Genomic DNA, 15,692 nt, shown 5'->3' on the forward strand with positions numbered 1-15,692 from the left:
TGTGATGAGTTTTTAAACTCTGTTCTCCGGAAAGGTGGGCTTGCGAATCTGATAACTCTGTGATGCGACGTGTTTGTGAGCCCTGTCACCATCTAGTGATGTATCTGAGATTGCTTAGTGAAGCTTATTTTTCTCTCTTCCCGCCCGGAAACAAGAAAGCAGAAGAAGATATCCAGTTGTGGAAGAAGCAGGAAGCAGCGGCCAAAGTGGAAGAGGTGAACTCCCCCAGCCAGGAAGAAAAGGCAGCTCCAAAGGTAGGTGTTAACACGTTGGAACACCTTTCCAAAACCATGTCCCCCTTCCCCCTGCTTTTTCTCAAAATGAAATGAGTTCTGGAATTCCCACCAGACTGTATTCAGCCATTGGATTTTGTGTTGGGGACCAAATCTAAACTCAGCCAAAAACCCTTTCTGCTTGCAGGATTCATATAATTGTTCTGTTGTCAGAAACAGCTGTTGGCCTTTAGAGGAGGAGAGGCGGGCGGAATATATTTTTTAAAAGAAGCACTGACTTTGCTAGACAGAGCGCTGGGCAACAGCGGCAGACGTACAGATGTATCCGATTCCCATTTGGCTCCCAAGCTTCTCTGATAAGGCATCTTGTTGTTCAGAACTGCATCTTTGCAACCACAGGTGTGGATTGCAGGGAAAATGTCTAGCTTGTGTGTTGAAAATATGGTAGCTGGGGTGACTGGTGCCCATTTGCAGGAGGGAGTCCCCCATTAGCTGGCTCCAGAGCCAACTCATTCTAGGTCTGTCCTCATCCTCCTTATCAAGATCCACAAGGGCAGCACTGAGACAGAGAAGCTGGTAGACCGTGCTACTCCCTGGATTTGTTGTAGGGGTTTTTTGTACTTTTTTGTACCTTTTAACAATTATTTGCAGACATGGCTTTTTTGTTTTCGTTTTCTGTGCTACACTAGTTTGCCATGTAGCAATTGAACTGTGCAATATTACAATAAGAGGACTGGGGGAAAACTTTATGAATGTAATGCTTCCTACAGTTCGTGATAGTATTTCTCAGCGATTTAAATGTGACCAAGCCTTCTGTAAAGGTAAAGGGACCCCTGACCATTAGGTCCAGTCGTGACCGACTCTGGGGTTGCGGCGCTCATCTCGCTTTATTGGCCTTCTGTACTTTGTCACAAAAAGCGGGTTTTCCAGGTGACTTATTTTGGTGAGTGTCAAAATAAGAATTTATGGTGTATTGCTGTCAAGATTCACTTTGAATTAAAATATATATTGAAGCAAAAATATAAAAATAAAAATCTGCTGCTTTAAGCCCCTGGAAACAGACTGGGTAAAAAACAGTTTACAAAATCAAGCAATGGATGGTATTCGGCAGTGACAAGCAGCAAACTGGTTCCCCCCTATATCTAGTACCTTGGACAGCTGCCTGATGGGTAGGCCGGTCCTGCGAAGAGAAATATTGTCTTCTCTTGGTACGTGCGTAACCACAGCAACCGCTTCTCTCTCTTGGCAGTCTCCCACCCACAAGGCCAAGCGGCAGCAGATGGACCTCATTTCTGAGCTGAAGAAGAAGCAGCTGGTGAAGGAGCCCCTCATTTACGAGGAGAAAGATGGAGCCATTGAGGACATTATTACAGGTGAGGAGGAAGGAGGCCGTTTGTTTTACCAGCGGGCTTTGAAGTCTTGGCAGATCCTCTGTGGAGGACCAGCGATGGGCCGGGCAAAGTGGGAGCTGCGTGGAATCGTGGCGCCCGAGAGAAGCAACTTCCCGGTGACTTCTGAGCTGTGCAGTTTGGGGTGGCTCGGTTGGTAAAGCGTGAAACTCTTAACCTCAGGGTCATGGGTGAAGAGCCCCACGTTGGGCAAACAGATTCCTGCATTAGAGGGGTTTGTACTAGAGTGACCCACTCTGCGATTCTACAGCGAGGGGGGAAAGTATTTGATCCCCTGCTAAATTTGCCCGTTTGCCCTCTGACGAAGAAATGACCAGTCCATAACTGTAACGGTAGGTTTACTGTAGCTGTGAGAGACAGAATAACAACAGGAAAACCCCCAGAAACCCAGAAGACAAAAGTCAGAGATTGATGGGCGTTATAATGCGTGAAATAAGTATTTGATCCCTTTGCAAAAGATGACTTAGTACTTGGTGGCAAAACCCTTGCTGGCAATTACAGAGGTCAGACGTTTCTTGTAGGTGGCCACCAGGTTTGCACACATCTCGGGAGTTATTTTGTCCCACTCCTCTTTGCAGATCCTCTCCAAGTCAGTAAGATTTTGAGGTTGATGTGTAGCTACTCGAACCTTCAGCTCCCTCCACAGATTTTCGATGGGATTAAGGTCTGGAGACTGGCTAGGCCGCTCCAGGACCTTAATGTGATTTTTCTTGAGCTACTCCTTTGTTGCCTTGGCTGTGTGTTTTGGGTCATTGTCATGCTGGAATACCCACCCTCGACCCATTTTCAATGCCCTGGCTGAGGGAAGGAGGTGCTCACCCAAGATTTGACGATACATGGTCCTGTCCATCGTCCCTTCGATGCGGTGAAGGTGTCCTGTCCCCTTAGCAGAAAAACACCCCCAAGCATAATATGTCCCCCTCTATGTTTGACAGTGGGGATAATAATAATAATAATAATAATAATAATAATAATAATAATAATAATAATAATAGATTTATACCCCGCCCTCCCCAGCCAAGACCGGGCTCAGGGCGGCTAACAACCAATAATAAAAACAAGTTGATTGAAATACAACTTAAAAAACAAGATTAAAAGGATGGTGTTCTTGGGGTCGTAGGCAGCATTCCTCCTCCTCCAAACAAGGTGAGTTGAGTTGATGCCAAAGAGCACGATTTTGGTCTCATCTGACCACAACACTTTCACCCAGTTCTCCTCTGGGTCACTCAGATGTGCATTGGCAAACTGCAGACGGGCCTGTACATGTGCTGTCTTGAGAAAGGGACCTTGCAGGCTCTGCAAGATCTCAGTCCTTCACGGCATAGTGTGTTACCAACTGTTTTCATGGTGACTATGGTCCCAGCTGCCCTGAGATCATTGAAAAGTTCCCCCCGTGTAGTTCTGGGCTGCTTCATCACCGTTCTCCTGATCATTACAACTCCACGAAACGAGATCTTGCATAGAGCCCCAGACCATATCTAGGGAAGGATAAGAGGCAATCACAGGCTTTACTGTGTGGTCCAAGGGCGCTCTGCTGAGCACACACCCACACACCCCAGCCCTTATTTGGCTGAGACCACACCATGCCTTTTTTTGGAGCAAATATTTGCCAGTGTACAGTTCTAACCGGCCTGCGTGCCTGGGCTACGCATTTAATTTCCATCGTTGCAGATCTGGGCTCTCCGAGCCGTTGGCCATTAGTGGGCATCCTTAATTTTTCTTCTCCCCAACCCACCTGCTTGTTGCTTTTATTACATTTGTGTCCCACCTTTTCTCCAGATTGCTCAAGGCGGTGGGGTACACCGTTCTTTTCTCTCCCATTCCCATCTAATTCCCACAGCAAAACCCTGTGAAGTCGCTTAAGCTGAGAGACAAAGTGACTTCTGAGGCTTTCCCCCATCTTGCCAATGCCCAGACACACCACACAAACACACATCACCCGCAAAACTAGGTGGGGCTGTAAGGGAGGTTTTCTGCTGCTGTTGCTGCTGCTTTTTGCCTGTTTCATGGAGTCCCACTCACCTGTTGTTATACCCTCCTTAGGCCTTTCTGCTCTTTTTGCAAACCAGCTTGTCTGCTTTTACTAATCGCTGCAGGGCCTGGCACTCTTTCTAAGCGCACTCATGTCTTTTTTTTCCTGCCCAAAGATTCTCAAAGGGTGCATCTACACCACAGACTTAAACTGGCAGAACAGAATTGCAGGGGTGGAGAGGTTTTGTAGACAGGGCAGAGGGGTAGGGCAGGCTATTGAACCCCCAACAGAGATTTGTTAGTGCTCTCAATGAACTTCCAATTTCCAGGATTATTTAGAGAGAAGCCGTGAAAGATACTAACTGCTGTGGAATGCAGAGATGCCGTTTAGAGGCTCGGCGCCTCTTAGTAGAGACCACCTTCTTGCTTGCTTTGGGACTTTTACTTGCCTGCTTTATTTGCCCTTTGTCTCTCTTCCTCTTCTTAATCTCCTTGCCTTTCCCTCCGGTACTATTCTTTACTTAGCACTGAAGACCGTTCCTTTCACTGCTCGGACGGGCAAGCGCTCTTCTCGCCTCTTCTGCGACGCCAGTTTCAATGAAGAGAGCCCACTGTAGCTTGTGGCTCTAGGTAACGTGCTGCATCAAAGGCACAATGGTGGATTTATGTAGCCAAGGGGTGGGAAGTGTGGCAGGTAAAGGTGGCGTCTCGAAACGACTCCTTCCAGCGCTAGGATGAGCCCTGCAATAGCTGAAGCATCTAGCCAGGCATTTGAGTGAATACGTGAACGGGAGTTCAAACTCTGTGTGTGTGTGTGCATACGATCAGTGCTAGGGCTGGGTGATATATGGTTTTCAACAATGTGATATATAACCAGCTAAACATCGCAATAGACTGATATATCACGGTGTCTGAAATAAGGATGAAGCAATGTAGAGGCGTTGGCCAGCTTCACGGTTTTTCCTGCACCGTGATTTTTGCCGGCACCTGCCCTTGCGATTCGCTGCCCCCTGAATGAGGCAGGGGATTGCTGAGCCGGCAGAGTTAACAGGAGCTGCAGGAATCGAGAGAAGCATTGGTTGGCTTAATGTCCCCCCCTCCCCTCGTGATTTTTGCATAGCACACACCCACACACCATGATTCACAATATATTGCCAGGTCAAAAATTCTGAAATGCAGTTATCACGATACGGATTTCAGGCTTCTCAGGGCAGTAAACCTTTTAGGTCTGAAAGTGAGATGTGTCTCCAGTTTTAAGTAAGAAAACGGAAGATCATACTGCATACAGCAGAGTGTTTCCTTCCTTTCCCTAGATTTTGAACGAAAAGCAGCCTTGAAGGCTGCCATCAGGAACAGAGGAGCGGGTGCCAAGAATGTGCCGAATGCTCAAATTGGGGTTATTCCTGGATCATTTTTTTCCAGTCGGTAGGAAAAGCAGTTGTGGGGGTGGGGGGCACGGAAGAAAGCAATTTTGAGGAGGAGGATGGGAAAAGAGTTAAGCAAGTTCGCTCTACTCCTCTCAGTGGTCGCCTCCGAGGTTGTATTTCAATGTAAAAGTCAGGGGAGGGGAACACACCGCTGCACGTTCTGCATTGCAGAAGTTTTAGGGAGAAACCAGCGGAGGGCAAGTCGAATAGCCAAGCATGTCCGAATGCATGCACCCCAAACAATTAACTAGGGGTTTTGTTTTTTCTCATGGCAGGCCTGCGCAACCAGCCGTACCGGCGGGGGGACACCGGTCGGCACAGCGCCAGGAAACGGGCCGTGGGGCAGACGCTGCAGGTGACTGCCGACATCTCGCTGTGACAGCCCCGAATGAGAACAGCAAGCTAGCCAAGCCTTGGTTTGGGGGCGCGAGGCAAGGACTGGGGGGGTTCCTGGCCAACGGGCTTGGACCAAAAGCCCCTCACAACCAAGGAACGACAAAAACTCAGGGCAGGACGATCCCTTCCCTCCTCCGCTTTTAAAGCCATTTGTGGGCTTATGCGCACAACAACCCTGCCAATTCTCCTGCCCACGGGGATCAACGCCGCTTCGTTTTGAACTTCGTTTTCTCGGCCACGTCGGACGGCCCTAAGGTGGAACTATGGCAGGGGCTGCTCTGCCAACTAGGACAGCAGGTGGTTCTGGAAGGCGAGTCCAGCCATTGCAACACCAAGCCAAGAATGAAAACCTTCCACAGCCTGGAATGTTTGCGACTGCAGACTCCCTTGGGAGGGAGGAAGCGGAACCGACAGGGTCTCGATTCCTCCTCCCAGCTTGCCCATATCCCTTTCCCCCGCCTCATCCAGCTGGGCCATTTCAGTCTCCTTTAATCCTCCACTTCCTCCTCCGGCCTGGAGAAGACAGCCAGTGTTTGCAGGCCAGTTTTCTCCCATCTGACATGAACGGTGCTGTTTGATCCGAGCGAGTAGTCGTACGCTTGCAGGAAGGTTACTTGCCCAGGAATGTGTAACCTCAGGATCATTTAAGCCATTGAAGTGGTGCAACAAGGGGGTCCACAAGGACTTTGCCGGGGGGTGGGGGGCAGCAAGCACCCTGTACAAAACAGCTCCAGCACTTTTTAAACCACCTTGGGCAGGTGCCACGACTGCCTTGGCCTTGTAGGACGCAAACGGCAGGCAGCACTTCAGGTTTATGCTGTAGAGAGGGCTAACAGCCTGTGTAGTTTTCTCCCTTTGCAACATTTTGGCTGGTAAAGGCCTGGCTGAGGATGTCTGGGAGTAGTGTCTTAAGCCCCTACCGAGGCTCTCGTGGTTATAGATGACCCAGGAGTCTCTGCTGCCCTCCATATTTTCACGAGGGCAACGAGACGAGAGTTTGATCAGTGCACGTAAGCAACCAGAGTTGCCCTTCCATCCACCAAGGCTCCCCACCACCACCTGAAGTCACTTCCCTCGTGCACGTCTTAAGATGGGAAGTGCCCAGCCGCTAAGGAGGAAAGGAGACTGGGCTCTAAGCAGGAGACGTAAATCTTCCTAAATATAACGTTTGGTTAAAGTTATGAATATAATTTTGGCTTCTTATTCTAGCACAACGGCCATCCCTAGGAAGCAGTTGCGGTCCGTGGAACAGTCTCTCAGGATTTAAGTATTTGGCACAGGCGGCACTTTGGCATTTTTGAAACCAACACGCTCTGACGCAGAGAAGCTCAGAGGCTTCGTGACAATCAAAACGGGGGAGCCAAGTTGCTTTTCTTTTTCTTGCCACGCGGTGTCGCCATTTCTGTGGGGTTTTCCACCGGTGCTTTTTCTTCAACCTGTGCCCTGGGTTCTAGTCCCGCCCCCCCGCCCCCCAGAACTAAAAGTAGAGGTAATTAGGTCAATCAGGTGATACCCGCTATAATTTCCAAGAGCACAATGGGGTGGTTCCTCTCGCCGCCCGCCCCCCAGGGAATCTAAGCAGCAAATGAATTTGTAGAGGGGTTAAGATTTCTGCCCCGAGGGTCAGGTTGTCCGATGGACTCTGCATCATGGAGCCACTTTGCTTACAAAGGCAGACCAAGGGGTAAGCTCACCTTGCTTTGAAGCAAGGGGGCGATCCTAACAGACCCAGGATGTAACGTCTTTCGGCAGCTCTGTCCTCTGTGGGTTCCCAGTGGACAAAGGCACTTGCAAGTTGAGCATCTGCTCTCCCCCTTTTTCTTATCTGGGGGTGGGGAGGGGAGATTGTGAAAACTCCAAAAGAGATACAGCCCATCCCATCCACCCCAGCACAAATCCAGGCCCCCTGAGACAGATTCTGCTTACAGAGGACATTGGTGGGCAAAGAGCTGCATTCCTACCCTGTTCACCCCAGCATGCAAGCTTTGCAGCAATAAATGCATACAGCAGCGGGTGTTGACCTGCATACCTAACAGCCCTCCTCTTTTGTCTCAGCTGGAAAGGAACAATTTCTTAAAAAGTCATGCAAAAGTCAACACCCTGCTTTTCATCTGCTCATCCGGCTTTAGCCTTCGAGCTGCACACCCGCTTAGAAACTCCCGGTTTAGACTTAGGCTAACATTTGCTTTCTCCTGTAACCTTAAAAGCAGCTTAAAGAAAAGAAAAACAATCACAGCATATACACTCAGAACAGAAACCTTGGACACTGTTTCATCACACACTTTTGGGGGAGGGTGGGCGGGGGGGAGAAGCGGGAGAAGGGGATATTAGGAAAAGAATTGAATGTGCAACCTATTGTTTTCAGAAATGCCTTGAATCATGGAGGGGAGGACGAAAACGCCCCTGTATGATTGCTATTTGTATACATTATTTTTATATATGGTTATGTGAATTGCATTTAATCCAAAGCGAGTTAAACCATGAGAGCAAATAATAAATGTATTCTAAAGATGCGAACGGTGCCTGTGTTCAAAGAGAGTGCCGGCAGTCTGCTGGAGGGCAAAGAACTTCATAAGGTACACACAATTTTTTAAGCTGCCCCGCCCCCCCCCCCCGCAAGGCTGCCTCTGCTGCAAGGTCCACTAAGAAATCAATTTGCCCACAGCAGTGGAATGCCCTTGCTTGCACCCCTTCTGATTGCGGATTCTCAGTACAGTTGTACCTTGGAAGCTGAACGGAAATCGTTCCTTAAGTCCATTCAATTTCCAAAACGTTCGGAAACCAAAGCGTGACTTCTGATTGGCTGCAGGAAGCTCCTGCAGCCAATCAGAAGCCGCGTCGGACATTTGGGTTCCAAAGAATGTTTGCAAACCGGAACACTCACTTCCCAGTTTGCGGCATTCGGGAGCCCAAATGTTCGGTTTGCAAGGTGTTTGGGATCCAAGGTACAACTGTATCTCCACCCAAAATTCAGGGCAGGGAGCAGTGCAGGGGTGCCTAGATATACACAGTTGGCTGAGGGTACCCACATTACAATCTTTTCTACACACAGTATTTCAAATGTGAAATCTCTCTTTGCCACATTGCAACACAACACAAAGAGTTGGTTATACATATACTTACTAGGTGCTAGAGAACGAACAATAGGGGGTGTCTATATCGAGCCGTTTTATAGTCTTTCTAATAGAAATCCAGCTAATTAATTTAGCATGCTGGATGGACTCAATGGACATTTTAATTTGGGCGGTGGGTAGGAGGGGAGGAATACACACAGACTTGCACATATATCATTTGTGACTCTCGCTGGACTCTGCATGGATGGGTAAGTTAAGTGGCAGCAGAACAGCTGCCGTCGTGTATCCCACGCCTGTTGAGAAACTTGGTGAAACAACTTGGCATGCGCGGTTTTGGGACACGGGGAATGGCTGGGACACGGGACCCACAAACCTGAACCATCAAGACCAGCCTCACTCCAAACCAAGAATTGCCCAAGATGCACAACACTGTTCAATAAAATAAAACGCCACAAAAGTCAGTTGTTGCCCAAAAAGGCGTGATTTTGCTTCATTTCCATGACAGCAATACATACATTATCACGGTGTTCTGGAACATCATAGAAAGGCAAAAGAAGGTACTAACAGATTTAGGCCACTGTTAGTATTGCATAGGTCTGGCAACTGGCAGAACTGACTTGAATCCAAAGAAAAGCGGGCATGTGCCCATCTTAAAAACTATTTTGTCCCACTGATGTCAACAATTTGAGTGGAACTAACATTCCCTGCACTGGAGCCCTTGGATCTACAAGAACCAAAGAGTCTAGAGGAGTCTGGCTGTGATCATATCCCAGGACTTTCCCCACCCCTTCAAACTGAGGAACCCCCTCCAAAAAAAATACTTTTGTCATTTCAAAATCGAGGGCAGACAAAGACCACAGAGCCTTGTTCTTGCAGAGCAAAACACAGCTATTCAGCTCGCAGTTCAAACTTCTGAAAACAAAGTACAGCACAGCCAGCCAGCCAACGCTCTGACAAAAATGATCGTTTCCTAAAGCAAACTTGCAGAGCAAGTGGAAAGAGTACATATGAAATGAATGAATGAAAGCAAGGCAAAGCATCAGTGAAGAAGAAGAAGAGGAAGAGTTTGGATTTGATATCCCGCCTTTCACTCCCTTTAAGGAGTCTCAAAGCGGCTAACAATCTCCTTTTCCCTTCCTCCCCCACAACAAACACTCTGTGAGGTGAGTGGGGCCGAGAGACTTCACAGAAGTGTGACTGGCCCAAGGTCACCCAGCAGCTGCATGTGGAGGAGCAGGGATGCGAACCCGGTTCCCCAGATTACGAGACTACCGCTCTTAACCACTACACCACACTGCTTTCATATTACCCACTCTAGGCTTCCATGGTGCTGATTGTATTGCTGAACTACAGCACTCAGAAGCCCAGGGGCTAGCACTGGAGGATAGAATATTTCCCAAAATATCTAGAGGACCGCAAGTTCCCCACCTCTGCTCCAGAAGGTCTTCCTGCAGTAAATGGTATAGACTAGAAGGACCATGGGTGGCTGTAAAGCCACAGGGCTAGTGGAGACCACTAAGTGCACACGAGCTCCAATCTAAATGGGGAGCAAGAACATTTGCTTCTCAAAAAGCAAAACTGCCCTGTCTCCACTGTCTCTTTCAAGCAGCTGCATGCAAGAACTGAACAAGGCTTGCAGGATGTAGATCTAATGTGCTGCAGAGAAGAGCAATGGGACAAAGAGATTACTATAGGAGCTAGGAGTGTAGGCCTCCCTGCCTGTTTCCTTTTCTAAATGGTAAATTCCCTGCTATTTAACTCGGTAGCAACCAAAAACACACTCCTTTTGCCCAGCCTCTTCCCTTCTAAGTTGATGCAGTGCCTCTTCTACACACCAGGTGGCGCCCGTACCAGTTCCATTCGTTTTCCTGTAAAAATAAAGCCGTAAACCTTGGTTTGCTGATTTTACCGCAGCCTTGATGGCAATTTATGCCTTTGTGCTGGCTGCCACGCACACCATGACGAAGGATGGACTGAGATGATGTTGGCCTTTAAAGTGGCTTATTGTAAAATATTTCCTCTTGGCACGCGCACACCAAGGGAGGTTTGGGAAAAGGAAGCTCTTCTAGGGGAGCAGGTGATTTGGAAAAGGGTGAAGATGCCCTATGATGTCCCTCCTTTTTAAAAACACACCTCTTCTGTTTTTTCTACCCTACTTCAGAGAGTTTAGAAAGAGGTAACTTCCTTGCCTGACAGCAGAATCAACCCAAACGGGATAGAATAACCTTAGTTCCGAAAGAAAAGAAAAAACCAAACCATTTTATGCCACCTGAGAATGGCCAAAGCCATCCCATAATGGCTGCCTTCCAGTCTCCAGTCCCTGCAGCGCCATGACTGTAGGGTTGATATTAGCCAGCCTTCATTTTGTAGATGGCATTAGTATTCCAGACAGGAAGCTCGGCAAGGAAGTGGGTTCAGATTCATAGCTTAGTAAGCTTCAGGCAAGGCTTTGTCATAGCAGGACATCCTTGTACCCAACAAGGAAAGAGGACTTCCCTCCTAAGGAAGTTCCTCATCTAGTCACTTTCATTCATTTACCCACATCACTTGGCACAGAATAAAGCCACTCCAAATTCTACAAGGTCAACTGTGCCAATATGCACCCAGGTGTTTTTTTTTTATATTAAAAAAATCATATATATTGTACTGATTTGCTTACTTTATTTCAAGTTTACATTTTGCCTAAAACTCTTCTGCTATAGAGTTTGGATTTCTAAGGCTGCAATCCTATGTACACAATTAGTTCGGGGTAAAATCCCACTGACTGCAGTGGGGTTATTTCTGAGTAAGCATCATAGCCCTGGCTCTGTTAAGACACATGCAGTTCTCTCTATTTAGGGCAGAAAAAGAAAAGAAAATGGAACCAAAACCTAAAACGTAAGGAGATCCACTTGAAATGTCTGTGTCGGTCTTCACCAATCACCAATGGGGGTTGCAGCTGAAAACATATCTATGAAAGGATCCGTATCAGGCTCCCCCAACTGGTGACCCACCAAGCCAAAAAAATAAATAAATCAAACTTCCCATTTCTTGCTGCCTGTCCAGGGGCTGCAAAAACCTACAAAGCAACTGTTTGGCTACAGTACATGTCTGCCAAGGTGTATTGGGTTTGATGGGTTACAAACAATACAGGTCCGGATTATATGAACAAACTGAAACACACAAGTGATTTCCCATCCTGTCACGCATTTCTCCATGAGATTGAATGCAAGGCTGGTTGCGTTGTGACGCCAAGCACAGAAAACAGCCCTCAACCACCCCAAAAGGGACACTGTGGTATATGGGAGAAATTTGATGCCCGGACTTCTGCAAGAATCCCCCCCCCCCCCTTGGAAATTTTAAGCTCACCAAAATTTGGCCAAGTAGCGATTCACCAAGCCAAACAGGGCTCAGGCATATTAAGGCCTTTGAGGTTTTTGGCCACACAAGGCAGGCAGCAAAAGCAGGTGCTCTTATCATCAAAGCACTGGTGGGCTGCCATAGGCACTGGATGGGGCACAAAACCAAAGCTGGCTGTCCATTGCATAGCTAGGAAAATTGCCATGCAACTGAAATGTAATACGACGAATCTTCCAGCACAGATTTCTGAGCTTTCGCAAGAAGGTGCAGCATGCTACCAGTTTCGCTGAGGAAGTTCCCAAGCGAATCAGATATGTGTTGCTGACTACATTCCTCCAAGCTGCTCAGGGCAACGGTTTTTGCAAGGCAACAAGCGTGCCGCATCGAATGGTGATGAGAAAGTGAGTTGGCCAAGGTGACCTGATGTGCTTGGTCTCCAAGGAGGTTCCCCACCTCTAAGCCCATTGCTGGGTTTGGGGAACTTTACTAAGCCCCACTGGGCAAATCAGAACTTCCCATATTCCTTGGGACTGGTAGAAGGCGGTTGGGTTAAGAAATTGACCGCCTGCCTGCAACCCAGCAGATCAGGTTTGTCCTAGTCTTCTGGGTCAGTTTCATAAATGCAGACACAATAATTCTGAGACCCAGCCCATAAACCTGGCTGCACACAAGGGCTGGCAGAGAAGCAGAGAGGAACCAAACCTATAACCTACAACCACCAACAATATTCAGCACTCAGCTATCTGCAGATACCACATCTGGCTCCGTGGGGGATATCACAGGAGTGTCGTGGGGAGAGACAGCATCCCTTAAGGCTTCTTCTCTAGTTGGCCATGTTTGACCCTCCAGCTCCAGCCACAGCTGCTGTCAGGAGCAAGGGTGCACTGAAGCTCGATGCCCAAATCAGGGACCTCCATGTCGCAGCGGACGGGTTGGCCTTCCTTGGTGAAGAAGCTGAAAGCAGAGGCCGGTATCTGTGAAAGCAGAACACACACACACAAAAAGGTGAAGGGGCCCGACTCCACATCAACTGGATCAAATCTACGCTTCCAGGTGTCATAAGAAAGTGCAGGATAGTGCGCACCCCGGAAATGATCTCTTTCAGCTTCTGCCTTCTGGAAGAAGGTACAGGGTTATAAAGACTAGGACTAGCCGCCTGAGAAACAGTTTCTATCCAAATGCGATTTTGGTTTTAAATGCAGTGTAAGGTAGTCTCTATGGGAGTATATTGTATTAAATTATGGGGTATCAGAGTTTTTAGGGGGCTAACCAGGCTGGGATAGCAGGCTTGTTGGTTTTTGAATGTCTGATGTAGATTTTTTCAATTTCGGTGTTCTGTATGGGACAATGACAATAAAAATTATTGTATCGTATCGTAACTGCACGTTTATTTCTAGCTGACAGAGGAAGAAACGAAGTCACATCACATGCATTTAAAGGGGGAATGGGCAAAAAATTCATTGCATGCGTATTTCTGGGCCCACAGCAGAGTTCAGTAAGAGCAAAGTGGCCATGTTGATTATCTTTCTGCCTTGAGACAATGGAGTGGGCCTAGCAGAACTGAAGCAACCTCCCTGGGGCGCAAACAGTGTGTATGGAGGTCCTGGGTTGCTGATGACAAGACGCTCCCTCTCAGCCTCGCTGATGAGGTCCAAAGGAAAGCAGAGCAATATGTCTGGCACCAGCTGGGCTGCAGGAGTTGCTGGAAGGAGGTGTACAAAGTGCCATCCAACCGTCTTAGGGACTCCACTCTGGATTTCTGCAGGGTTTAATCCTTACCCTTTTCTTCTCCAGAAGATATCTTGCAAGGCGGAGAAGGATTAAGATGACATTCCCAAATACAATGGTACCTTGGTTGTCAAATGCCTTGGTACTCAAATGCCGAAAACACAGAAGTAAGTGTTCCGGTTTTCGAACGTTTTTCGGAAGCCGAACATCTGATGCGGCTTTTGGCTATTGTTTCCGGGGCACCTGCACCAATCGGAAGCTGCACCTTGGTTTTTGAACATTTCGGAAGTCAAACGGACTTCTGGAACGTATTAAGTTTGGCGCCTTTGTTTTTGCTATTTATTTTGCATTTTTGTTTTTGAGGCTTTCTCGGTTAATTCGTTTTTGTGGCTGTGTGGAACCCAGATTGACTGCAGAAATGGATAAAAGCCCCCCATCCAAACAATGACTATCACCAGCGCAGGTAAGAAAAAAATAATAATTTTAATTTTTATCATCTACAATACTGACTTATTCAGTTTATAGTGCAATACATTGATTATTGCTTTCATTTTATGGATCAATGGTCTTGTTAAGATAGTAAAATTCATGTTAAATTGCTGTTTTAGTGGTTGGTTTTAGAAGTCTGGAAAGGATTAATCGTTTTGCATTACTTTCTATGGGAAAGCGCGCCTTGGTTTGGGAACACTTTGGTTTTGGAACGGACTTCTGGAACGGATTAAGCTTGAGAACTAAGGTACCACTGTAGCCCCATTTTGCAGTACTTCTCACCCCCAAAAAGGAGAGAGGTCCACTAGGGCAGAACTCACCTGGCTGCTGATTCCAATGGCTACATCTCCCACCTTGGCGCCACGAAACTCTCGGATGTGGAGACTCTCCCCGCTGAGCAAGCGGATCTCAATTTTCACTCCTGGAAGGCAGAAATAGAGAGCTAAGCATGTACTTGCCACCTGAAGATAACATTCTATACATCTGACAAAGCAGCTTCTGGTCCATTAAAGATCATGCCAAATAAATCTATCAGGATGCTTCCCGGCTGTCGCTATTTTCAGGTGGGATTTGCTCACCTACTGGCAGATTGCAAGGGCCCCGAACAACTAACTCACTTTACCCAAACGATCAGACTTCTTTCTGATAACAGCAATGGCAAAATGCACTGGGAAATGCAAGGTGGCCTTTACAAAAACTTCAGGAATATGCAGAAACGGCGAAGCTTACCGGAAAAATAAGAAATCAAGGTAACAAACTTTTTAGAAAAGAATGGAAATGGTTTATGGAATATTTACAAATAAACTGCAAACAAGTAAGAACATTGGCAAGATTATTGTAATAACCTGCAGTTTTTTTTATAAGACTATTTTTAAAGTACGTGAATAAATGAATAAGTTAAGTTCATTTGGAATATGCAGAAAATATAAAAAAATAAATTTAAGGAACCGCAGAAAGAGGGGGAAGGAAATGTCAAAATGATTGTAAAATTACTGAAAGGTCTAAAATTGAAAATCATAAATAAGAGAAATGCAATGCAGCCAACTATATCCTGGTATTCGATGTAAAACGAATTTTGCTCCCAATTCTAGTGTTTATTAGTTTATTAGGAATGATTACACGGTCTAATTAGCAATTAGTAATTCATGTGCCAATGAAACACACCACAAAATGGAACAGTTTAACACAATAGTGCCTTCGACAAGCAAATGCAGAAGAAGCCATTTGGCCTCTGGCTTGCTTACTACCTTACGGGCCGAGAACAGAACCTACCATCAAAGTAGGTAGGCATATCTGTATTCCTGCTGAGATGCAGCCAGCTGTTCCAGCTGTTGCTCTGCCCATCTGTTTGGCTGCTCCACGAACCCACTCCAGAACTCATGGTTTCCTTCAGGCTCTGAGATGTTTTCAAGGAGTCCTAGAGAAACAGAAAGCGATAGCAATGTCATTCTTCCGCAGGCACACATGCAGTGTCTAGTTTCCAGTGCCCCACGGTATGGGGGTCACTTCTTAACTTCAGGTAGCCTCCCTCCCAGGCATGTCCAAAGGACTGGAAACCTGGACAAGACATAGAATCTGGCACTTCTCTCACTACCGGAACAGTATGAAGAGGAAAAAGAGGCACCT

At 47.1% G+C, this 15,692-nt stretch overlaps 2 protein-coding genes across 8 annotated transcripts in view; one reads left to right on the forward strand and one right to left on the reverse strand.

Moving 5' to 3' along the window:
• The window catches only part of FMNL1 (formin like 1), a 105,427-nt gene extending 97,474 nt beyond the window's left edge, over window positions 1-7,953 (forward strand). For 5 of the 7 annotated variants that reach the window (XM_077917450.1, XM_077917452.1, XM_077917453.1 and 2 more), the window contains 3 exons: window positions 156-254; window positions 1,483-1,606; window positions 5,316-7,953. In XM_077917450.1, coding sequence (XP_077773576.1) covers window positions 156-254; window positions 1,483-1,606; window positions 5,316-5,419 — 327 coding nt within the window. In that variant the 3' untranslated portion in view covers window positions 5,420-7,953. Of the gene's footprint in view, window positions 1-155; window positions 255-1,482; window positions 1,607-4,138; window positions 4,244-5,315 lie in introns of all 7 variants that reach the window. The other 2 variants (XM_077917451.1, XM_077917456.1) reach the window with 1 other exon arrangement.
• A 1,015-nt stretch (window positions 7,954-8,968) lies between these two features.
• MAP3K14 (mitogen-activated protein kinase kinase kinase 14) overlaps window positions 8,969-15,692 on the reverse strand; it is a 38,500-nt gene continuing 31,776 nt past the window's right edge. Inside the window, exons 14-16 of the mRNA XM_028702482.2 lie at window positions 15,339-15,483; window positions 14,387-14,487; window positions 8,969-12,823 (exon numbers count right to left, since the gene is read on the reverse strand). Coding sequence (XP_028558315.2) covers window positions 12,659-12,823; window positions 14,387-14,487; window positions 15,339-15,483 — 411 coding nt within the window. The 3' untranslated portion in view covers window positions 8,969-12,658. The remainder of the gene's footprint in view (window positions 12,824-14,386; window positions 14,488-15,338; window positions 15,484-15,692) is intronic.

The sequence above is a fragment of the Podarcis muralis genome, chromosome 13 (genome assembly GCF_964188315.1).
Source record: "Podarcis muralis chromosome 13, rPodMur119.hap1.1, whole genome shotgun sequence".
Lineage (NCBI taxonomy): Eukaryota > Metazoa > Chordata > Lepidosauria > Squamata > Lacertidae > Podarcis > Podarcis muralis.